General features: G+C 46.2%; 1 protein-coding gene across 15 annotated transcripts in view; it reads right to left on the bottom strand.

Moving 5' to 3' along the window:
• Nucleotides 1–25,773, bottom strand: part of LOC146252303 (MORN repeat-containing protein 1-like) — a 62,502-nt gene that overhangs the window by 17,964 nt on the left and 18,765 nt on the right. For 3 of the 15 annotated variants that reach the window (XM_084680399.1, XM_084680394.1, XM_084680401.1), the window contains 2 exons: nucleotides 19,889–19,959; nucleotides 17,083–18,045 (listed from right to left, as the gene is read on the bottom strand). In XM_084680399.1, the coding sequence (XP_084536525.1) occupies nucleotides 17,903–18,045; nucleotides 19,889–19,959 (214 nt within the window). In that variant the 3' untranslated portion in view covers nucleotides 17,083–17,902. Of the gene's footprint in view, nucleotides 1–11,281; nucleotides 11,402–16,012; nucleotides 17,041–17,082; nucleotides 18,046–18,751; nucleotides 19,151–19,888; nucleotides 19,960–25,029; nucleotides 25,190–25,773 lie in introns of those variants that run through there. The other 12 variants (XR_014732078.1, XR_014732080.1, XR_014732074.1 and 9 more) reach the window with 10 other exon arrangements.

The following is a 25,773-nucleotide window of genomic DNA, read 5'->3' as shown; positions in this document are numbered from 1 at the left end:
CATAAAAGGCATCCAAGATGAACATTTATTTACATACATTCAGAATGAATGTGTCATATATAACTCACCTTCTCACCTAACACCTACTGAAAGGTTATAATATACAATTATAACCATCACGTACAACACAATCATTTACTTGTGAATCTGTTAGAGTTCTTCCAAAGACATGAGCAGTAAGAATGTAAATGTATTTGGAAATGAGGTTCGGGGGAGTTGAAGAAGAGTCTTAGCAGTTTGCTTGTTAGACTGTGTTCCTACTGAGACTCTGCAGCCAACACCTCGGGGCTATTATAGAACATCCTAGAACTATGTACACAGACACGTTCACACACACACACACACACACACACACACACACACACACACACACACACACACACACACACACACCCACAGGCCTTCACAGACTGGTTGTGAATGGAGTTCAAGTTCACAGCTGCAGATGAAAGGAAAAAAGAGAGAAAGAGAGGAGGAGGGAGGAGAGTGCGGGTAGAAAGGTATGTGCCCAAAGCGATGACCCTCAGCACTGTAGCCCAAGGTCTTCTCCCAGCCCCAACATGCTCCTTCCCTTTCCCCCTCTCTCAGACAGGCAGACAGAGGGAGCCGTGCCGGCCTGGAAGCAGCTGACCCAGTCAGGACACAGCCTGGGGATGGGTGAACTGACCCTGTCACTCTACAGGTCTAGGGGGAGGATAGGGTCATATCCTTTACAGAGGTACGTCCTCGACTCAACCCCCCCCCCTTCCCCCTCACCCCCCGGGCTTGAAGTTCACATGTATAGTGCGCAGCCTTCCCTGAACATCCCTTTGGTGTTCAGAAAAGGCCTCTTCATCATCGCAGGAAAACATGTTGGTTTCAGAATACGAGCCTGTCCCAACATGAGCTTCGTTGAGACGAAACAACATGAGTCACCAGAAAAAGAAAAAAAACACTTCTATAGAGACCTGAATGTGGGCCACCTCGACTTGACTTTACGCAAGACAACCCACATCATGCACTGCAACATTCATTGACAAGTATCTGTGAATAGCTCTTCAGTTGGATGACAAGTGTGTTTGTGTTAATGTGTGTGTGTGTTAATGTGTGTATGTGTGTGTGTGCTGGGGAAGTGGGTGAGCAGGACCTGTTGCATTTCCATGGTAACATCTGTCTATGACTGTGTCGGTCTCTAGGGTTACTGAGCGGAAGTGTCAATTCCCTCGATATAACGCTTTCATACCAAATGCAAACGTATATATATGCAGACATACAGATTAGTTCAACTCTCAGGCTAATAGAGAGCAGATGAATGGGTGTGGAAGGGGAGTGTGTGTGTGTGAGTGTGTTTTGGTACTTTTGGGTGTGGGGGTGCCCCATCGGCAGCAACAGGAGAGACTAAGTTGTAACATACATGAACACACACGTGCCCCCACACATTGAACTGTGTGTGTGTGTGTGTGCCTCCATTAGTGGTTTGGAATGTTAACAGGCTCCAGATGTGGGGAGGTGAGAGAGGGAAGCATGGTGCTTAATGGTGACTCAGTGGAATTCAACACAGGTCCTTTATTTTCATTCACATTTTAGTTCTTTTGTCTGACCCTCTTGTTTTTGTTCAACATTCCACCATTTGAATACGACATCCAACAGTACTGTGTACTAGTATTCTGTAATAGAATGCTGTGATAGCAGTCTATAACGGTGCTTTGTTATAGTACTGTGTTAGTACTCTGTCATTATAGTCTGTGATAGTACTCTGTAATAGCAGTTCGAAATGAGTGGGGATAAGTGTAACACAATACTTGACAGTCTAGTGGTTCCAGATCAAGCGGCTCCAGAACAGTGTGTGTTTGTGTTCTCCATTCTGGTTAAGAAAGAAGGTTATATAAAATTTATAGAGAGAAAGTCTCCTTTGGCTCCACTCAACAGTTTCTGCAGCAGACTACTAAGCTGCTGAGCTGGTCTGTGCTGATCTGTCCTGTCCTATCCTGCTTTGTCCTGTCCTACCCTGCTCTGTGCTGTCCTACCCTGCTCTGTCCTGTCCTGTCCTGTGTTCTTTAATCCAATATAATTACCAGAAAACATTGGCCCTGGTTTGTCATATGAAACTTAAAATCCCACCTCGAGGTTGTCTTTATCTGGCTTTTCTTCCTACACAAATTAAACCTAAAACATCCTAAAGTACACACAGTGGGGGAATGGCCTAAACTAACGACAGAACATGACACCATGTGTACTGTCACTGACTTATGTCACTGACTTATTGCATTTGTGCAAGTGAGACACATTCCGTTCTGCCTTTCTATCGCTACCAATCCTCCGAAGCAAAATGTCCGCCAATTGAAGCATTTGGGATTCCGTCTTTGGACCTGGAATGCAAAATATTTGCAAAATCCTCTTTCTTTCCTCCATATTTTCATGTTAGGATTGGGATGTCACAGCAGCGTGGGCTTGCCAGGGCTCGTGGTTCTCTGGGCATGGCCCCACGCCATGCTCCCCACATGCAGCCTCACAGGGTCTGGGCAGAAAATGTTCCCCCTGATTCAAATGTCCCATATGAACACAGCCCAGATTGGAAACACATTTCTGGCACCCTGGTTTGTCTCTCTGAGGGAGGGGAGAGCGGGAGGGAAAGCTGGAGGAGAGGTGGGACGACTATCAGCAGACTCAGGTCTTTCCAAACAGTGGATTCAAAATGAGCAGGCCCCTCAACTTCCACCTCAACTGGACCAAAGTCCAGGAAATCACTTTATTATCACTTCTTAAGATTAACACACTTCAATGCTGTGCGACTTGAACAGAACACAGATAGCGAGACATTGAGGCGAAAGTACACAAACCACTTCCCCTATGTTTTTACTCAAGTATAACGGGAGCCAGTAACAAAATTACTGTCGGAATAGAACTCAGTATTAAAAAACTGACGAGGCCTACTAAAGCTCTGATTTATATTCACAATAGAGCCACTAATATTAAACAGCCTAACTTGTAAATGGTCTGTTGTAAAGTAAGATCCAATCTGTTATAAGGGTGGAGACGCCTCCAAGCGCGTGTTAAAGATGGGCGATTTCACATATCAAACTAGGGAGGCAACCATTACAACATACAGTTTTAAGAATCACAAACAGGTGAAGTCTTTATTAATAACGGTATTTCTGCAGAATGACAGCCTGCAGTGAGGGAAGCTGCAGGGTCAACAGGCTGCAATACCAACGGGTGACAGATAGACCAATAATACTGGTGACCTGAGGGTTAAACCAGTGCCATGTAGATGGACACAGCCTTCGTCATTATGATTCAGATTTATACATTATAGTCGGTCAACGATCTACTTGCCAGACACATCTGGAGCTGGTTTTACCTTTCCTATCCCCAGCCCCTCGCTGCTGCCTCTGGGGTGTTGAGGGTTAGACCCCCTGCAGTACAACACTGGTAAACTGGATCTGGCTTCTCCCCATTCTCAGCTGGGGAGATACTGGGGATTTAGACCAATGGACAATTAGAGAAAAGGGGAGTAAAGGGGAGCGAGTGAGAGCAAGATGGAGTGAGAGAGAGAGAGAGAGAGAGAGAGAGAGAGAGAGAGAGAGAGAGAGAGGGCAAGAGGGTGAGAGAAAGCCAAAGAGCCTCGGTTGTTTCCAGAAGCATCCACCTGATGGTTCACATCTCAGTTTATGTACAGAGGACATCAAGGCACCATCAAAAACAGGTTTCCTGTACTTTTCCCTAAATGTAAAGCCTTCTGGGTTTATGCCTGTCTTTAACTCTCTGAAAGCTAACATGGAAACAATTAACAAGCCAGGACAACATTTTTGGCAACACGCAGGAACCGCACCAGTTTGTTTACAGTGTTCGGCACAAACATGGAGAGTCCAATGATACACACTTAGAACTGTCAATAGCTCACAGATGTCCAAATACTATTAAAATTGGCTTTAACATTGGTGATGTTGGATAACACAAAGGTAAAGAATATGTGTTGCTGGGTCATTGTATTTAACCAATGACTGAAGGGGGAGTTTTAGTCCTGGCAAGCTAGTGAGCCTCCAACAGAGCTCCCATTCCCCCCCACAAACCAGCTTTGGTACACCCTGTCCAACACTAATCACTGGCAGGTGGCAGAGTACTGTAATCACCATCATTGTGCTCCATGTACTTTGTATGTTTTAACTGAGAATAGGATCACGGGAAATATGCCTCATATAGTGTGTGCTCACTTTTAATTAAGAGTGGAAGTGAACCATAGGAAGAGAAGTCTACTCAGCTCAACATGAGCCTTCTACAGTAAGTAAAATGTGATTAGTGAGTAAAAATGTCAGGACTACCACATCCAAACACACACAGCACCTCTTGCTGGACAGTGTCACAAGCACAGGCCTGTTCCAGAACACACACCACAGCACATTGGGGGAACTTGGGAAACCGAGAAGATAGATGACAGATTTATCCCAACACAAACAAGCTATTAAATCCACACAGGTAGTCTCCGAAGATGTCAAACAAGTGGAGCTGCTCCCAAACTCATCAACGCTGATCTCTTCCTTCTCTCTCCGCTGTCTGTCTGTGGGTCATGCTTTAACGGCCGCATCCTCCTCTGTTCAGAACACATCTATAAAACTGTAGATTCCCAGTCTTCTCCGGAGGGGGAAGCAAACTGCTTCCACATGTGCTTTTTCCATATCCCGCTGCTATTCTGGAATTTCGTTTATGTACATTGTCAAACTTCTCACAGTATGAGAATAAAGGAAGAAAAGCAATTAGGGGCCAGGGGAGAGGAGAGAGGAAAGTGGTGGTGGATTGGGGGGAGCGGGGGGGGGGGGGGGGCTGGATTAACCTCTTAGTCAGTGTGGTACCAGCAATTGAGGGGAGGGGGGGGTGCAGGGCAGTGGTATATCCCAGAGACAGAGTCTTGTTCCTGGGCCTGTTCACACGGGAAGAGACTGCTGCATCCTGCTTCTGGAGCCCCCCCCCCACCCCCCCCTCACGGCAGCCACAGTGATAGCTCAGGGGCTCAACATCCCTCTGACGCTCGCTTCCCCCCCCTCCATTTCCCCAGCCCACGCTCTTCCCAGTGCCCCGCACTCATCCAGGGGTCCTGAGAACACACACACACCTCTGGCAAGAGGCGTCTCACGTCAACGCCTGTCCCCCCTGCAGTCTCCCACACCCCATCATCCCCACCCTCAACAAATTTCAATCAATGACATGAAATGGCCGGTCAGAGTTGTCTGTTTGTCCGCGCTACAAAAACACAATCATCAAATGACCCCTGCCTACATACGGATGCACAGACATCACAACCACAAATCTGTAGAGGCTTTGTTTTCATGGCACCATCACTATTTGTATGCTTAACATACTCAGAAAGTGTACTCAGGCATGCATAAATAAACCAGGATTCTATCCGAATTTCAGGATCCTTGTTTCAACACATTAAGACCCGTGGCTATTTGTTGGTCAAATAATTCATGGCTCAAACACACTGGGCCTTTCTCTGTGTGTGCTGTAGTTCTAGCTAACCCTTCACTTGTGTGGTCGAGGCAGCGACGGGGTTGAAGTGAAGCTGCTGTATACATGAATCATTCCGAGGTGAGTTTGTTTCCTTTTGGAATGAGATCCAGTACAGGGCACTTGTGGGAACATGTCACTGGGGTGGCTCAGTGAACTGAGCTTGCGCAATTACCAACCTTGGCATAGACAGGAACACTTGCACTATCTCTCCATGTTACCTCCTGGGCTTTATTTCAGCCAGCTTACACATACGTGAAACCTATGCTCCAAACTGGACAGCAACACATCTGTCCTTACTTATACACACAGCGTGCCTCCAAGCACGGGACAATGACCTTTGGTGTCACCTTTGGGGGACTTCTCAGGGTCCTAAAGGGTCTTTAATTAAGGTGGGAGAGGAGTGGGCTTGGGGTGTGTGTATGTGTGTTGAGTTTGCCCTGATGAATACAAGGCTCCTTGTCTGCGAAACACACTGACTCCCTGACCCCCCCCCCCCACCACCCCAGGCCGCATGCCGCATCAGAGAACATTCCATATATACACTTCCATATTTTGTTCTCCTGGAGGCAGGAAGGCAGAGGACCCCCACGCCACATTGCCAATAGATTCCCTTCTGTGATTACAGACTAAACAGAAGTCTGACAGATAGACAGACAGACAACACACAGTCCAGTCAAGCTCGGTCCTCAGTGGGTGGAACGACGCCCTTCTGGGAGAGACAACAGCCCAGTCCGGCCACAGGGTCCTCGGAGGAGATGACCCTCCCGCACCCAAACAGTCCCCCTCCACAGACGGCGGGGCTGCAGCTGGAGGAGGGAGGGAACGGACGGAGCCGGGGAGACAGGACTGGAGGGAGTGGGAGTTGGAGAGAGGCCTCCAGATGTGAAGGCTGAGTGTGATCACGGCCCCGGATGCGCAAGCTGGAGAGGAAGAACAAAGAGAGGGTTCTGCACTCCCACCGCCCACCCAAACGGCCTTCTTTTCTCCACCTTCCTCTTTTCTTTCAAATGAAGGCTGATGATGAGCAAAAGCCCAAACTTCCCCTAGGCTATAATTAGCAACCCTCAATTGAACTCATCATGCTCACAGTGTGTGTGTGTGTTTTATGTGTTCAACCCTGACAGAGCTGTCATGTCAGTCCTTTGAGCCTGGGGAGGAAGTGAGCTCCTTCCAAACAGATGGGACTTCCAGGTCCTTCACACTGGCTTGCATATGTTTATTGCATGAGTGTGTGTTGGATTTCTTTAAGGTGAATAGCCTATGTGTGTTAAAACACATATGGATATGAGACCGCTGCATGTGCAATGTGAAAAGTTACTGGATTACTGTCCATGTGCTCGGGGCTCACAAGTGTAACCCACCATAACACACATCATACATTCAAAATTAGACAAGAATTTGATTGCTCATCCGATGGCTGTTCCCCAAATGTAGAATGTAGAACTAGTGGTAAAACTGCTCCAAATATTAAAGTTAAAGTAAAAAAAAAAACTCAAGATACATGACGTTAAACGCTAAAGAATGTTATAAAGAAACGACTATGGGAGGAAGGAAACATTGCTGGGAGCTATGCTTTGGCTCCTTTCAAACATGAGTACATTTGACGTAATGAAATTGACTTCTGACAAAACGAATCTCCAAATTGAACAAGACTTACAATTGCTTAAGTTAATTCTTTACTGTCTAATGCCCTGAAGTAATTCTTCTTCAAATTGTACCATTATTTTTTATAAAGAGCTTTCCCATGCTCCATTTGTCTGTTTAATACTGCACATCTGGTGAGTACATTCTCCTCTCTCCTTGTGAAAAACTATCTGTCGTCATAGCGGCTTGAGGAGAGAGCGGAGGGGAGAACGGAGAAGTGAGAGTGTGGAGGAGAGAGAACAGGAGAGAGAGCAGAGTAGGAAAGGAGAGAGCAGAGGAGAGAGCAGAGGAGAGAGCAGAGGAGAGAGCAGAGTAGGAGAGAGCAGAGGAGAGAGCAGAGTAGGAGAGAGCAGAGGAGAGAGCAGAGTAGGAGAGAGCAGAGGAGAGAGCAGAGTAGGAGAGAGCAGAGGAGAGAGCAGAGTAGGACAGAGCAGAAGAGAGAGGAGTGTAGGAGAGAGCAGATGTGTAGGAGAGAGCAGGAGAGAGTAGATGAGAGAGGAGAGAGCAGAGTAGGAGAGGCGAGAGCAGGGGAGAGAGCAGAGGAGAGTAGGAGAGAGCAGAAGAGAGAGGAGTGTAGGAGAGAGCAGATGTGTAGGAGAGAGCAGGAGAGAGTAGATGAGAGAGGAGAGAGCAGAGAGCAGAGGAGAGAGCAAGGGAGAGAGCAGAGTGGAGAGCAGAGAGAGACCCTGCAGCCTCTCGGGTGACTGCAGATCCAGCTTTACGAGTGATGGGAGGCTTGGACAGGTCTGCCAGAACCAACCCCAAGCCAGTGGAACACATTGTCATGGCAACATCACACAGAGGGTGTTTAGGCTACACTGGCCTGCGCAGTGAGGTAATGCCTGTGACGCAACTTCAGGGGAGGAAAAAGACAGACGAAAAAAGTTAAGTAGTGAGGAGAGTTATTGGTGGCAGCAGTGGGATGGGGCGCTAATGTTCGTCAGACGGGAGACAGCTAGCGCCAGGCAGGAAACAGGAACATGGGGGATAATGGCATACCCACCTAGTAACGGGTACTCTAAATCACAGAGGGCCAAGGTTGCTGAGTGACAATGATGATGTCACCAATACCGGGCCCTGATGCACCTAGCAAGACTCAAAACACGGTTGTTATGCTACTTCCATCAAAATAACTGTGTCTGCTTACAGTCACTAAGGCATTTTCTCAGCTGCAGAGCACATGTACTTTAGTTGGTAGTAGTTACTTTAGCCCCTTCTGAGGCCTCACTCCCTGCTAATTTAGCATTCCCTCAGACAACCAGACAGCGGGAAAATTACTGCAATGCCTTCTTAGCAGAAAATAGAAATATGTTTCGTAACCCCAATCTCAAACATAGCACTACTACTTATGTTGTTTTTGACTGCTCTGTTTCAATTTGACGTTCTTTTTTTTCTTTCGAGCCGTCAAGAGTTTCTTCAATCATCTTGCCAGCAGAAGCGTGCGGCCAAGTCGAGCAGCAAAATTACCCACGAGAGCTTTTCCTATTCGTCTGTCTGGAGAACACAGCCGCTTCGCTCTGGGTGTGCCCCTCTATTTTCTCCACTTGGGGACATGGCTGTAATTGCTTGTTTAAGGGTAATAACAAGGGGAGACTCTCTGCGGAGCCCCACGCCGCAAACGCCAGCCTCTAGGCAACCGCCACAACCGCAGTGCAGTGTGACGGAGAGAGAGAGAGGAGGAACGAAACAGAGAGAAAGGAAGAGGGTAGGGGGGGGTTAGAGAGAGGAAAAAAGGAAAGAGACAAGACTAGGTAGTAATTAAGGGCTTATTCTTCCTGCCGACTGAAGAGCATCTGTACTGTACGGCTCCCTCACCTGCTCACGGGGAATGGGTTTATCTGGGAGTGTGCGAGTCTGTGTGTGCATATGTGAACATGCATGTGTGTGTGTGTGTGCGTGTGTGAACGTACGTGTGTGTCTGTGTATGCGGGTGTCTGATCATGAAAGGCTGGCCTCCACCGCCTCGTGTCTCCCAGCGGTTCCTTGACAGGGTGAGTGTGTGTTTAATGTAATTCAGGGACGGCAGCCAGAACGCAAGGCAGACCTGACAAAGGAGGGGGGGAGTGGTAATTAAATTAGGGGTGGCACACCGGCAACCTGGAGCCTAAACGAGACTCAGGGGATTTTGAGAGATACGAGGCATTCATTCTTTCCCTTCTCTCAGAAACATAGGCAAAGGCTGCTTACCCAGAAGGCTCAGCGGTTATCACCACAAAGCACAATGGGAAAAGGAATCATCATAACAACACATGATCACAATCACATTGAAATTCATACATACAGGCCTAGAAGTGCTTACAGTCAGAATAACTGACATGTGTGATTACCAGACAGCCAGGCATGGAGTAGAATATAGATGTGCTGGGTTTATGGGACTATAATGTGGTAGAAAAGCTACAGAGCTAGTATGTAGCACACTACAAGACAGTCGCCTCTCAAAATGATGCCTAATCCTCTATACTGACTTTTCAGGGAGACAAACTCAAAAGACCACTGATCCACCACTTGTTTAAAAGTAGAAAAGCACCAAACCAAAGTGCTGAAGAATGCCCAAGAGCCTTCTACACTGATGGAAACACTGAACCAACTTCCCAGTGCAGAGCAGAAGGCATGTTGGTGTAGAACAGCCCAGATGGGGTTAAGCACGTACGGTTCTGTGGGGGTCAAGGTGCATTCTGGTGAGCCAGCTGGGCTTGGAGCAATGCCTCCACTGTAACAATGGTGGACGAAGCAGCACACAGGAATGGGAAGACTGGGAAGGAGATTTATAGGCCGCTTGTGAAGGGAAGTTGGACTGAAGTCAGAATTTTACCATCCATAAAGAGCAAGAATTAGAGGAGGTGGGAGTGAGGAAGAGGGGTGCCTCAACAGAGAAACGTATAAAACGAAGGGGAAGAGGAGGAAATAAAAGACAAAAGCTGCATAAAACACATATATTGCATTACAGATCATATGGGATCGTCTGCGTTTTCACGGTTATAACCCAGAGCAAGAGAAACAACTATTAAACCCACTTAAGATAGAACTCTGCAGCATTTTCAGGATCTTGGAAAGAGGTACATAAATGCAATGTATCTTAATTATTATTTGTCATTGTAGTACAGTAGTATTAGTGGTAGATTGGTAGTGTAGTAGTAGTTGTATACAGCATTCAAACAGAGCGAGTCATAAAGATGTCTTGAAGTGTGTATTAAAACAGTCCATTGAAACCCTTTACATGAGGCTACAGTAACTACCTGAAACGACATTAACATAATCTATGCAGTTATTACTATAGGTAATTACAAGGGGTAAGCAAAGGTTGTAAACAGGCAGTTGAAGGTTGTGTTTCAATTGAAGTGTCAATTTGACCAGTTGTACTTTAGCATACAGGACGGTGAAGCAGCCCTGCTCAGCTCCATTCCAGAGGCCAGCACAACATCCATACTCCACAAATGAGCTGCTTAATTCCATCCAACTGTCACAGCACACTTGGGGTTTAAAGGGGAGGGAGGGTTCCTGGTCCCTGCATGCCACTAACTGATGGGGGCCCCTCTGCCCCTGTGTCTATGTTAGGAAAACCTCTGCAGTGGTGGGGGGGGGGGTCTGCATGGCCACTGGAGCAGGTGAGTGTCCTTGCTGTTTGGGGTCCTCTGGGATACACCCCCTCATGGCCCTGCCTCACCCGCCCTACACAGCCAGGTCCTATTAATCCCATTATGCAAATCAGAGTGATAAATCACAACGGTCTTTTTCTCCTCTTCGTTCTGCTCTCTTCATTTGTCCGCATGATTCACAATGTCGCCACACGTGGGTCTCCCTCGTATTCAATTAAGACAGAACAGAGGAGGAAGGGGGGTGGGGGGGTGAGGGGAGGGGAGGGGGGAGGAAGCAGACTGTGCCAATGTTCACAGGGGATAGGACCTGCATCGGAGACCAAGGGGCTGTCGGGTGGGGGGTCCTCAGCTGGCGATGCCACAGAGGCCTTGATAGATTGGTATCCAGCCTGGCTGTGACCCGGACACGGGCCTACAGGCGAGGGGGGCTTGACGGGTAGGGGGCACTGTGGCAATCGCCCCCCAGTGGGCATAGGGAGGGCGGGCGGGCTGGGCTCCATTCAGACTTGGAACGTCCTCAAAGGCGTCTGTGCTGCAGACATCTGGAGATTAGTTACACCTGTGTTGTTAAAAGGGGTGGGGGGGGGGGGGGGGGGGAATTGGCAAGGGTGGCTCCAGCCATCCCTCTTCAGGAATACAATGCTCTATGGTGATGGTGGAGGTCTGCTATGGGCCTGTGGAGATTAGAAAGTGATCTTTTATTGGGCCGTGGAAAGGAGGGGGGCGGGGGATGGGGGGGGGGAGTGTACTGTAGGTAAATGAATGGTTACATGACTGATGTTGACTGATGGTGTGTGTTTTTGTGAGGACAGCTGAAAGAGACTGAGGCACATGCAGGAGGTTTAAATCAAGGGGAAGTCATCCAGATAGGGGGAGGTTCCTGGGATAGAAACATGCAGGCGGTCATGACCAGACATTATGTCAGTTTGCACACGTGCGTGTACAGCGCAAACAGATGCAATTGTACAAAACAAGTCTGTGTAGTCCCCCCAACCCTTTACATGGGCTTACGAGCCCAGAGTACAACATGCGCATAGCACAGGGATGAGACAATAAGCATTAGAGGCAAAAGTGCTTCAGTTCATTGTAACCAGACTTACATCAGAGACTAAGGATGCCTTCCACAGTCGACAACAGGAGAAACCTCAGACTCAGGGTCAACAAACAATCAATAGGAGAGCTGAGGCAACTCCGTATTTCAGAGTACGTGTCAAGCATCTTTCCAGAACCATTCTGCACTCGGATCAATGAAGTCACTCAACATTAAGTCAAAGGAAGACAACACTCACAAACATACACACACAAACACAAATAGAGGAGAGAAAGCTGACTTATTAATGGCGCGAGCACACAGCGGAGAGAGAAAGGAGTGGAAGGGAGTCTGCTTGTCTGGCTTCACAGACCTTCCAACCAGCGGCTGTTTACTGCCCCAGTAAGTGCAGCGGAAGATAAAGCCAGTGTCTGGAGTGTGCGGGAGAGATCAGGGAGAAGCATCATTGATTAGTAATCAGCAACTGTTGACAAACCCATTGCAATGCCCGTGTACTGGAACCAGGTCAATAGAAGAGATTTCTCATTTGTGTCTTTAAGCCAGTGCTGTCAATAGATCAGTTTGAGGATTTGCATTTGGTTTTCCTGTCAAGTGTGTAGACACCAGCCTGGAGTCATTATTCTGTCTCAATCTGTACGATTAATCCACTTCACATCAATATCAGTATTTATGTTACCGACTACAACCTGTTCTACATTAATGGGGTTCAATGTAAACGAGGGAAAAGCATTTGTGATTAGCATTATCCTGTAATAGATCTGAAATGTCCACAGAGATATTGTGCTTCATCAGAACCTAATACATTTCTCCTCAACATTCAACCTGTCCTTCTCCAGGTTAATCGGAAAAGTAGATTGTGGATTAGATTAAAATCACACTTAGGTTAAAGCATGAACAAAGTTATCCGTATATGCTTTGATGACATGGCTAATACCAAAAAAATCCCCCAAAACTGAGCCCTAAATCCCTTCTGCTAGACAACACTTCAGCCATGTCGTGGTTGAGGTTTTGAATCCAGCGCACCACACCTACACAGGATGGATGGCTGTCCTCTGGTCCGACCCCATCTGTGCACAACCCTCTGAGCCAGCGATGATGAAGCAACACAATGAACTATGCAGACAGTGAAGTGATGCTCTCCCGCTTTCCTCCTCCCCGATACATTAGTCACTGGAGGATGACACCACCCACCACCCCAGGCAAGCTGGTCAGGGGAAGGCAGACGGTCTGGCTGCCGTGAGTCATGTCATTCTGGGATGGGAGTCCATCAAGCTGCAGGAGAACCAGGTTTGATCCAGACTGCAGGATGATAACATATCCTGTCACGCAGCGAGGGGTGGGTCTGGTATGTGAAGCACGTCTGGCTGGATCTAATCACACACATACGCGCAGGCATAACCATTTGTATGATTGAACCCATAATAACTCGCACACACACACACACGTGTCCACACACACAGTACACACAGACGCACACGTGATGCAAGCACGGCAGGCTTCCCAGTGGACAGAGACATCAAATATAAAAAGGGCAAAAAGAGCTGCAGACTTGCACATTGGTTCATTTTCAGTAAGCTAGACTGCTTGGCTTACAGACAGACATGCACGCAAGGCAGTTCTCTGTTTTGAGTAAGCTAGCTAGAGACAGACAGACAGACAGACAGACATAAACAGTTGAGAGAGAAGGAAGGAAAAGGGAGTGGTCCATCACTTGAGAGATAATGTGCAGCACCTTGGAAAGGCTGGAATTACTTTGTTCCTCTCTCTCTCTCTCTCTCTCTCTCTCTCTCTCTCCGCCTAGTACTGCTCAAAGGGCAGCATGATGATGAGTTATTTTTCCGCAGCTTGGCCCAGCATGGTGCATTCAGCTCCCCAGATGGTCTTCTTGGTGATTCACTTGTCTGTTGCTGGGCAGTGTGTGGGCCTACTGAAACATCACACTCTTCTCAGCATCATGTTGAAGACTAATGAGACGTCTGAACACATTTGATCAAGTCAATTCTCAGAAAAAGGTTTCCATCATCCAGTAGCCTGGTGATTCACCCATCGGAAGGTTTCGAAGATTCTCAGAACTTCTAGACCATGAATTAGGGGCTCTTCACGGTCAAATAATTCCTATGCTAACAAAGCCAGGAAAATACAGGGTTTTGCCACATCTGGGCACGGCTGGACCCTGCTACTTTTTATGACGTTGCACTGTTATCCTGAGTAACACTAAACTGTTAAGGCGGGGTTCACTTTTTACACCACTTTCTAATTGCCATCCGAGCAAACACGTTGTCCAGCTAGCCACTGTTAAAAACACTGCGCTATGCTAGCTCAGGGCTTGACAGGATCTCTCTACTAGCCAGGCTAACATGCTGTTTCCTGAGTCAGTGTGAGTTTGGCAGGCAGTGGCAGGCGCCTCCTGCCCTTTGGATGGAGGGCCAGTGGGGGGTGCGAGCACAGGCCTTGGCCCCGTGTCAACGCTGTACGATCCGGTGATAGGGGCGGCGTCGAGCCAGGAGATGACAGCATCTCATGGCTGCCGTCTCTGGGAGCCATAAATCTTCCCGGGGCTCTGGATCTGTGCAGGCATGTTTCAGAGTACACCATTGTCTACAGAGCACCCCTCGGCCCCAGCTGTTCACCTCGTAAGAGGCCTCCCCAGTTTAACTCGTTCGGTGGAAAAGGGGAGTCTAGGACAAGGTTAATACATGTGACAAGCTACTGACATTACGGACGTTTTATTCATGTGTGACGTGTTTGAACAGACAACAGGTTAAACCTATACGTCTTAAAGTGTTTTAGTCTTTACTGCTGGAGAACCTGTATAAAAGGTAAAACCTTCGTGAATTCTTTGTCATCATCCCTGTTTTGCATTTAGAGAGATTTTGGGTCCTTTGCATCACCGTACATACTTGACTGATTAGCACATGCTGTTTCCATGGTGAAGCAGTAAACTGTCTGGCCAGGGTATTCCACCTGGTGGTGTTAACCTGCCTCCATACACCTCACATCCTCCCCTGAGAACAGTTTCAATTAAACTTCTACACTTTGTCTTCTCTCACTGCAGCTGAAAGGTTTATGAGTCATAGCTGAGGATGTGGAACCAGAGCAGCGAGGAGCAGAGAAGGCAGTGCTTTGTTGTTAGGCTAAGGGGGCCCACAGTGATGTGTTTCCAGGTAAAAGCGAGGACCTCAGCTCTATGACTAATGAATCCATTAGGGAGTTTCGTGGTGGATTGCCGATGACTTTATTGCCTTGTTGTAATCAGTACAAAACGCACACCAAATGTTTTTTTTAATTGATCGTGCGAGCCAGACTGGTTTTATTATTCATACCAAGATCATTTCCTCCTCTATCAAGCAAATAAGGATCCAGTGTAAGTAGGTGGGCATGTGAGCGTCTGGGGACTGACTGCCATGTTGGGAAATACAGCCTGTCAGAGTACTCACATAGTGGAGCTTTCACAAAGCATACAACATCAATTGCATCAATTGGCCCCTACGTGTAGTAAAGTGGTTTTCCATTTATTTCTAACCTATGGTTTTTAGTGTTCTCGAAAGGCAAAATAAAGCCACCGAGTGACTGCCGAGGCCTTGGTTGCCATGTTTGGGGAGGTATGGGGATTCATATGCAGGAGTAGCCTGGCGCTGGGCTCTCCAAAAATGTACAGCATCCATTGTGAGCGTGGCTGTTAGGAGCTAGACTGGCCAGGCTGGCTGGGGGTACAGCCCCCTACCACAGATGCCAGCCGCTGCCCACCCCATGCCCCCCCCCCGGTGCTCAGGGCGGCTGTCTAGGACAGATTACGCTGGCAGTCTGCCATGGCTGTGCCAGACCCTCTCCCAGTGTTCCTGATCAACAGAGCACTCTTTGTGCTGAAATGACAAACCACAAAGTCAAGCCAACATCTGCAGGGTGAAAAGAGGTAGAAAGGGAAAACGACTTGGAGCGGGGGGGGGGGGGACTGGGAGGCTGTGAGGGGTCCGGGAGGGAGGGGAGACGAGTGAGACGAGTGAAAAATGATTTTACACTCAGCGGGTTGTAGTCAGTGGATCTCCTCAGAATGTGTGGATTATGTAGTACCGTGTAGTACAACACAGTTTATAAGGGTGAGTGAATGTGCTACTAAGAGACCACTTCAAATAGATTCTGTAGGAACTGACGCAGACGTCTTTTGATTGGTAGTGTAACATATTAGACACTCCTGAGAGGATCAAGTGGAGATGTAGCAGAAGCTTATTACTACCAAGGAAGCCAGGCCAGCCAATGACATACAGTCATAGAATATTAAAGCATCATCAAACCCAGCAGGAGCCTGTAGGGCTAATCCAAAATGTAATTATTTTACATTACAGCAAAACATAGCAAATTCCACACAAATTCAAATAGGCCATAGTTCAACATTCAGCAGATCTTCAAAGTTCCAGTTGTCAGCAAATTTGAATACTGCATACTCCAAATAAAGACTGTACCCAGTCCACAGTATCCTTTATCATATCCCAATTATACACACTTATCCTAAACTCTGGCCAAGGACATAGCCAAGTATTGTAAAGCTTCATCCTTCAACCCTTCCTTGGGGTAATCACTTATGTGCAAAGGATTGGATAAGTGGAAGCAAAGTTTTCAACCCATTAATTTCAACCATTCCTGAGATTTTATTATAACTGTAAAATCAACACAAATAGAGCTACTTGAAGCGTGATCACCTGTGTAGGTTTCATTTGAGAAAAACGAAAATACATAAATGGATGACGACTCACTGGATGAAGCAGTTGAAACGTCAACATTTTGTGCTTCATCTCAGGCTAACACTCATATAGGAGCGCTACAGCACAATTACTTAACATTCTTTGTTTTATAAGCAGTGAGGTGCACACATGTTAGTTATTCATGTGTTTCACTGCACTAGGTTATTAAACCTCTAAATCTAATTGAGTCCAATTTGGTTTCATTAGAGCATCTTTGCATTAGCGAACCCCTGAAACGAAGCAGGCGTTAAAATGGAGGCTGTTGTTAACTTGCAGCCCGCTGCTGCCCTTGGAGAGGGACACGGGGGGGAATTCCAGCTAAAAGCTCATTTACAGATGTGATTTAAGAGTCTCAACTAGAACCTACTTCCACGTTAACGAGCTGCACATGGCAACATCCAGGACTGAAATCAAAATATTGAAACATACCTGCAGAACCGGTCTTTAAAAACTCTTCACTCTGAATCCACTGCACCAACAGTTCATAATGCTGTACAGAACCTGCCCCAGGCTTGCTATCTTCCTGTCAACAGGTAAACACAAGTCATGAAGATAGTACTGTAAAAAGCAGTAGCGCTATATTTAATGAAGTTGAACATTTAAATTGGCAAAGGCAGGCATTAAGAGTACAGATAGTTGATGGATTTTGAGATTTTAGGTGACGCATGATAATACAATTTCTGTTCCATAGAAACATTGCCCTGTTCTATCAAAACAACTGAAACATTGCAATTGCCCTGACGTAAATGTCTTTGACGCAAGCCACTACTTGGGCCAAATCACTGGTCTCTCCAGAGCAGGGTGGGGGCTGGAATAGTATGACTTCATGAGTGAGGGGTGGGGGGTTGGGGGAGTGTCGGTTGTCGGTTGTGTTAAAGAGTGTGCACCCTGATTTATCACATATTCAATATCAAACCTCTAGACGAGGGGAGCCATGTTGGTGTAACATTCAGTCATGTCTTGGGAAAAGTCTCAACATTTCTTGAGGATAATAAAGCTTCAGGTCCAACACATGTGGAATGAATGAAAATAAACATGCTTAGACAGCCCTTAAATGACCTGCTTCCCTTGCAGCAGCAATGGTAACTTTCCAACAGCATACACGTTACCCTACTGTTGGAAAGGAAAACAGTATACTCTCTCTGCACCATTTCATATCGAGACCTAAATACTGACCTCAATCAAACAACAGTAAAAACCAAAAGCAAAACCAAATAAAAATAAACGAGAATGCCAATGTTTTATAACTTCATAGATAAGAGCAAGAATACTAACTCCAAACTGTATTTTATCGTAAAATAAGGCTTCTCGGTGTTCAGAGATTCTAAACCAGTCTTGAACGCATGGTTCACATGTACCCCTCATATGGTGGTCATCACACATCTTCACTTGCTCTTGCTCTTGTCCGTGAGGCCCATCTTATTCTTGGACTTGGCCGGACACACTCGAAGCAGGGTGAAAGCTGGAGGCAACGTCTGCTCTAGGAACGCTGGGCTGGTCACTTCTTTCACCATTATGACATATTCACCTGGAAGAGGGCAACGGCTGATGAGTAACTTCATGTGTCACATTTCATTCTGTCTGGAAGTCCATAGAAATATGAACCCTGCTATTACTGTTCCATGTTGGCAGTCATTTCAGTGAAGCTGACCTGTCTTCTGGCCCTCTTATTGCTCTGTATTCAGTAGTGCTGTTTGGGTTTAGTTTGTCAACTCACAAATCACAGTCCGTTCTGAGTGATTCTTAGAGGAGGCTCTAGACAGCAGATATTGACTGAGTCCACTGATCTGAGTGTAATTAGTGTGGTTGGATGGACAGATCTCTTAGCTAATCAGTGAGATCCAGCAGGATATATACTGCCTACATGCCTAAGAACTTTACATCAACAAGGATTTCCTTGTCAGATCTCTCAAATGGATATGTTGTTCATGTAATGTTTGTAACACACTAACTTAAAGATCTGATGGTTCGTGTGGCATTTAGCAGGTTTAGCAAAGTCAGACCCCAGAACTAGAGTTAGGGGTTGGGTTTTAGCATGGGCAATTTACCAATTGAGATAATCAATTTCAAGTAGATAATCTCAACAGAAAGTAAGAGAGGAATAGAGAGAGAGAGAGAGAGAGAGAGAGAGAGAGAGAGAGAGAGAGAGAGAGAGAGAGAGAGAGAGAGAAAGAGAGAAAATGCCACAGCTGACAGTTCCATCTCTCATGACATCACTGCCTCCAGTATCTTGCCTGTCCACCGGGGGCCTGACGGGGCAGCGAGACATCAGAGATTGATCCTGTATAGATGGACGTCCTCAGCTGCTGTGGCCTGGCCACTGGTGTCTGCTCCCAGCTCAGGCAGCAACAGGAGATCCTGTTACTGCGGAGCAGGCGCTCTCCCTCTGGTTGGCTGACGGGGGAGATCACTTCATACTTCCATAGTATTATAGGATGGAGGAATTAGCCCAGTAAGCTTAAGGGGTACGGTATCTATACAGAGCGGCTTCCCCGAACCTAAGCCCCTCTTCCTGGGTGTACGGCTGCCACACCTGTCCCAGTTCTGACGCAAGAAATATCACTTTCACTGGCTGAATGACACGCCGAAGGAGAGAGGGTGATATGCGATAGGGTTGGTCATTTTGTAGAACCCTATAAACAGGAATATAGTACGACAGCTTTTGTATGCATGCACTCTATGCATGCACATGTGCATATAAAGTAATCATTCTTTATATGCATGCCATACTACTGAAAGTTAATCGAGCACTGAGCTTTGAGTTCCACCCTGTGCTTGATCTGTCCGTCTAAAATGATGTGTCATTAGGCAAGGGCCGGAAATATCACTTCAACAACAAACAAAAACAGACAAAGAGCAGAGCTGGATACCTCTGGTACCAAAAGAAGGAAGGTTAAATGACAGAGCAGCTGTCTGCCTGGCTGCTCCTTGTCCTCCCCAGCGTTCCCTGTCCCAGACCTAACCTCGGGGGAGGCCTCCTGCTGCTGCCACTGTTCAGCCAGGCAGGCTACCTCACAAGACGGGGGGAAAGGCTGACACATGCTGCCCAGTTGTCAGACCCAAAGTAATTCCATCTCTTTTCTCTATAGATTCACATGTGTATACATGGCAATCTTTATGTAAACTGGATGGAGGGGAAGTCGAGAGGGTAATTGAATTGTTGCTGGAAGCTCTTCTCTGTTTTTCTAGGGTTTCTTCCTCTACTTAACCTTCCCAGTTTTTGTTGTAGAGAGCTATATCTCTGCAGCACATAATTACCCGGCTTTGTTATGCTTTCTAATTGTTTTTACATGTTAGTTGGGACTGCTTGCTTTGGTCTAAGGATTTTTTCCACAATCGGTTAACTGCCAGAAAGAGAGACGTGCGTTCACCTGGTCTCACAGTCCTGCTGTCTAGAGGGTTCACCTTGGTGTTGTTGGCCAAACGGGGCGCAGTGCCAGACCTGCAGAGGGAAGTGGAAAGAGAGATAAAGGAAGAGAGAGGGAGATAGAGAGACCAACATGGAAACAAACAGAGATCAATCAATTGATTTGAAGAGTATTGCAAAAACAGACCACATAAAATAGTGCTTTCAAAAAGCAGCTTTTGTATGATCTATTGTCACAAGTTCTACACTTGGTCAAATCTTTGCACTTAGGTAAAGTGGATATCCTCTGTTATGTTTTGGCGGGGACCAATCAATGCTGGGGTGATTGAAGCTGAGTGCTTTGGAAATGATGCTTTCGGGGGTATTAAGGTCTCGCTATCTCAACTCTTTCCATACATTCATGCATATGAATGTAGCCAAGGATCAAAGATCTCAAGACGGCCATAAGACAGGATTACTATGCGATGAGTTCAGTAATCTTATCAGTAAACTGCTTCTAATCCTTTTGAAAATGAAAGAAGATACCCTTCTGCCTTCTCTCCAGCAATGCACCCGCTATCAGATGCTCAATCCTTGTTATGCTAAAATGTGAGATTGAAACGTTTCAACGCTGATGAGACATAAAAGAAATCATAACAGATCAAAACAGTTCCTAAAAGCTCAGAATTAGCTTTGAAAAGCAAACTATATTTGAATTCTTGAAGAGTAAAAGTGGGAGGTTTTGTGTTCAAGCTGGTTGAGGTTTGAGTCCAAAAAGAGACCTTTACAACTTTTCCAATGATGCATTTAACACACATTTTCATCTCCAACGATATGGGAAAGGGTCATTTGCTTCATTTATTTATTTGCCAAACTGTTTTTGAAAACCCAGAACCTGAAAAAATTACATAATTACTTTGGAGAAATGCACCAAGACTAAACTGTCACTCCTGTGCACCCGTATGGATGATGACTGGAGCTGGTCCACTGATGGATCTGTCATCTCTTTTGCGTTTCAGAAAAACAAACTAAGACGGCAGCGCTTGTCTGCTGTGAGGGATGCAGTGAAATCTAAGGACAGGGCCCCCAGCCAGAATCCAACACAGAGTTAGGCTCTGCAGGCCTGATTTTCTGGACGGCTCAGTACAGGCGTGGACCTTGAGATTGGCCAGCAGTGATATCACTTGATTTTCTGATTGGTTCTCATTAGGAGTGCGGTTTAACTTTAAGGGCGCTGTTTGTTGTTTTGGGGGAGTTTTTTTAAGTGACTTGAGGGGAGTTTTTTTGTGGAACTCGACAATATAATACATAACCCAATTATTCAAAAGAACAACTGCCTTTAACAATCAGTCTAGATCATTCTTTGAATTCAAAACAAAAACAAAAATGCCAACTTTTATTACATTTTTACAGGGTCTGGCCAGTATCACAATTCCAACATGTTCTAAGACATCGCAAATACAGCCTGGAAATATATGTCAAAAAACGTACAGCCCAGCAGTAGTTAACTGTGTGCAGGGTGTAACTAACAGTGCCAAGAAGAAAACATGTCTCTTTCGACAAAAACAAGTTTATGTACTGTAGTGTAGCTACTCTAAAGACAGCCAACACTAACCATCACAATATTTACATTGATTTCAATCAACTGCATCAATTAACTGTTATTAACTAATAACAGAAAACAGGGTTGGGTCCAGGCACGTTATATAACATGCACACGTTAAAAGGGAACAGATTTAACATGGTTCAGATACTAGGGTCAGCCAAGGTCCTTCATCTCCACACAAAGTAAAGACTTCCCTTCTCTCTCCGCTTCAAGATTTTATTTTTGTGTTTGTAACCTGAACTTGACAGCAATGCTGTGAAAGACTAAACCTTGGAGAGGAAGGAGTGAGAGAGGAAGAAGGCAGAGGGAGCATCGCTGAAGGTTGAAGGAAGAACCACAGAAGACACAACTTTCCAAAGGCGAGCCATTATCAACTAAAACATATTTTGTAGCGAGCAGTGCATAAAAACAAAACACTCTAAACTATAATTTGGTAAACATTGTCAAACTGATGGTAATACTTGATGAATAGGGACATAATCTCCATACATTTCAGTTCTACATAAATGCCAGACAACTGATTTGAAGGTTTTGGGTTTATAATAGATTACGTGGGTTAGTCAGAGTGCTTGCAAGGGGTCTTTTTAGAAGGGGTCCTAGAATAACGATTGGTGAGCGGGGGTGTTTTGCTTTACAATCCCAGCCTGCACCACATTGTGAAGCCGTCACATAATAGGGGATTTCCTGTCACAAGGCTGTCTGATGCCATTAATTTGCTTTTCCTGCGACATTCTCTGCGGCTACCGTCTGTGGCATCATTGTGCCAGTGCAGCCTAGCAAAGACAGTCGTTCTCTATTCCGCCATGTCTCCCCTGAAGGACGGTCTTTTCATAAAACACTGGCACTGTAGGAGAGGCTTTTAAGAGACGAGAATGCTGAAGGGAAACTAAGGGTTTGAACCTGAGCTTTCAGACGCAGGAGGTCTTAAGAAAAATGTTCCCTGGTTGATTTCTGAAGAAACTACCCACAGATCTAGTACTGTGAGAAGAGAATGGAAATGGGGGGTATAAGTAAAGGGAGGGAGAGGGGTAGCGCCCCCCGTCAGCCACCTAACGTTCCTGCAGCTGGAGAGCACATTCCAAGGATCCTGGAGGGGGGAGAGGGAGGGGTACAAAGGAGGCCCAGGAGATACAGTGGGCCCCCCACCGCTGGCTCCTTTCAGTGAATACACTAGATGATGGGGATTTCTATGCGAGTGTGGCCTCCTCTGTCTGAGATAGGCCCTGAAGGGAGAGGGGGATGAGAGACAGAGAGGGGGCAGGAGGGTGGGGGAGGGAGAGATCCCTTTCTCTCTTCTTCTCCATACGTCTTATGGTGGTAGATGCCGAAGACAAGATTGAATGGGGAGTGGGAAAGGACAGTTCTGAAGTGGGGGGGGGGGGGGGGAGAGAGAAATAGAGGGAAGGAAAGAGGTAAAGAGAAACAGAGAGAAGGAGAGATGGAATAGAGAGGCCATGGCTGGGACAGCCTGGTGTGCAGAAAGGCCAGTTGTAAACAGGATACGGAGCGGTCTATTCACAGGACAGAGAGGGGGGTGTCACTCATGGGGCTACCAAACAGCACGGGGTGGATGAACTTTAGATGCACCACTTCGCACAAACACAAGTGACAGTATATACATTAGAGTGAGAGCCAAACCACACTGGCTTCTAGAGTTATATAGTCTAGCTCTAAAAAAGGCATCAAATGTCAGGCCCACACATGAAATTACAACCTAAGAAGAAGAGAGGTCAGAAATGGAAAATGTCAAGTGGGCAGAGTCCATATGACCATACTGGGGCTGTTATGTAAACTCCGCCAAAGTCTGGGGTTTCCTCAGCTAGGTACCAATGGTATTTTTTTGTCCATGCCTCCATAAAGTTCCAGGTATAACAAATTAACAATGCATGAATATGGATTGAAATAAAGTTTGATTGCTTGTTAGAACTGTGCTGTAGACAGTGGCAGCAAACAAAGCTTAAATCACTGGACAGCCAGTCTGCTACTTTCAGGAGAAGGAAAAAATAACTGAAAAAATTAAAAACGATATGCTGTACTTCCCGAATAAACTCTGATCAATATTTCAAAACACCTGACGCAGCGTTTCAAAACTGTAGCAGACTATAGCCTAGTGCATTTCCTTTCCATGTACATGAGTCATTGAGCCATATCTTTTAACAGTTACACAAGCACCGCTTTATCCTCCCCAGGAGTCCCAGATGAATATTTATGTCTATGGGAGGGAAACTTTTCTTCAACACCTCTCCCCCTGATTTAGCGTTCAGTACCCTGGGTGTATAGACATAAGCCACAGCTCTCATTACCCCTTGAGAGAAAGAATTCCAAGGCTCACTCTCTTATGCAGACACAAACACACACACGTACTGCATCCACCACACGTAAGACACACACACAGGCACAAACACACACGCGAGAAACGTTTCAGAGTGATTTGGAGAGGGCTAAGTCCCCTTGCAGTGCTATACAATCCCGTCCATATGTTTGGCTGTGAGGTTTTCCCCCCTCCTGCATTACGTCACAGCGGAGCTATTTGAGCAGAGCTAGGGGGATTAGGGAGTGAGGAGAGTAAAAACCCCTAGTAAACCTAAAGCGCATCCCCTCTCGCATCCAGCTGGTTTCAGTTTTGCCCCCCCCTGTGCACCTGCTTTTAGTTATTATCCCCAGCGCCGATGGGAACGAGGCTCTGGCTTTTCAAACTTCCAAGACCTATTCAGTAGGTAGGGGAGAATGGGCCACGGCTCTCAGCGTTTGGTTCGTGTGTTGTGCCTCTCAGGCGTACGGATAACTGAGAGCCGTCTCACTCGTGCCATTGTGTGCTTTCCTATGCCTCAGTCGGAGTGTGTCAGGGGGATGTATGGCCTGGCTTCCCCCCGCAGCACTGCATGTTACGCTGGTGAAAGACTGAGAACTCTTTGCACTGAGGCCACCTGGAGAAGCACCATGCCACTGCTCAGCTACTGTGGGAGTCAGGTGGCTGAGCGGTTAGGGAATTGGCCTAGTAATCTGAAGGTCGCCAGTTTGATTCCCGGCCGGGTCAAATGACATTGTGTCCTTGGGCAAGGCACTTCACCCTACTTGCCTCGTGGGGGGATGTCCCTGTACTTACTGTAAGTCACTCTGGATAAGAGCGTCTGCTAAATGACTAAATGTGCTGTGAAGATAACACCACAGCCGTTTTGGGGGTGAATATTGCTTCTTCACAAATAGCCAAAAAGTACTTCAAAGACAACCTAAAAAGTCAGACTTCACCTATTCTGAAGTGTAATGTGTATGTTAATGTGTTGAAAGTTAATGTTTCCATACATTAATAAATTCTACAAATCAATAGAGAGAATAATATTAACTTGCATATGCATGCATATACATATACATAATATAATATTTATTACTGCCATACCAACATAGTTAGCAATTTGTTTCAGCGTGCTCAAACCAGACACAACCAAACATAACAAAACAAGCAACATTTCATAAACAAAATCATTTTAAAGAAAATATGAAACAGAAAAGTTGCACATAGTTTGCAAAAAATAGAGTTTGTTGAAAGTAGCCTCCCAGAACAATTTAAAGCGGTTGATGTGAGGTGCTGATGAATGGAAGAGGAACTGTTCAGTACCTGAATGGTCTTACAGTATTAAATGTCTCGAAGCCTTTTCCCTGAGGGGAGAGGTGTGAAGAGGAAGCTGGCAGGATGATCAGAGTTCTGGAGTATCTTAAATCCTACAGTAAACAGGATTTAATTCAGCAAGTGTTCAGATAGTGTTTCAGAGTCTGGTACAACAGCACATCTGCTATACTGTGTATTTCACAAAGGGGATACACTGGGTCAAAAGGTTTCAGTGCTGTGTAATTTGGTGAACCGCCACTGACAAGCAGCATGGTTGTTTTGACCCTTCAGACATCCCACTGTATGGTCCTGGATTCATTCCCGTTCATTCTCTATTCTCATGTCCGCCAAATCCTTCAATTTCAACTCAATCCTACAATGGAACAGCTTTTGTTCAGATAGAAGACCATTGTGCTTTAAACAAGATATTTCAATCGTCGTATTTCTTGACACGAAGAGCAAAAAAAGCCATTTATCTCAATTCATTCAAGCCCTGAGCTGTAATGTACAAAAACAACAGGTGAAGAATGCATTCAGTTCACCCTACAAATCAATATCATTGGTGTGAGTCACTCAAAACCTTCTTGTCCTACAACAATGAGCGAGCAAAAGCGACGAACCTCCGTGTAGACCTCACACCGATAGGCATCCCCCCTTTGTTCTCTCTATTCTTCTTTATCTAATTCAAGTGTCAATT

This window comes from Hypomesus nipponensis, chromosome 18 (assembly GCF_054491055.1).
Source record: "Hypomesus nipponensis isolate SF chromosome 18, ASM5449105v1, whole genome shotgun sequence".
Taxonomy (NCBI): Eukaryota; Metazoa; Chordata; class Actinopteri; order Osmeriformes; family Osmeridae; genus Hypomesus; species Hypomesus nipponensis.
This window is presented reverse-complemented; position numbering and strand designations above follow the sequence as displayed.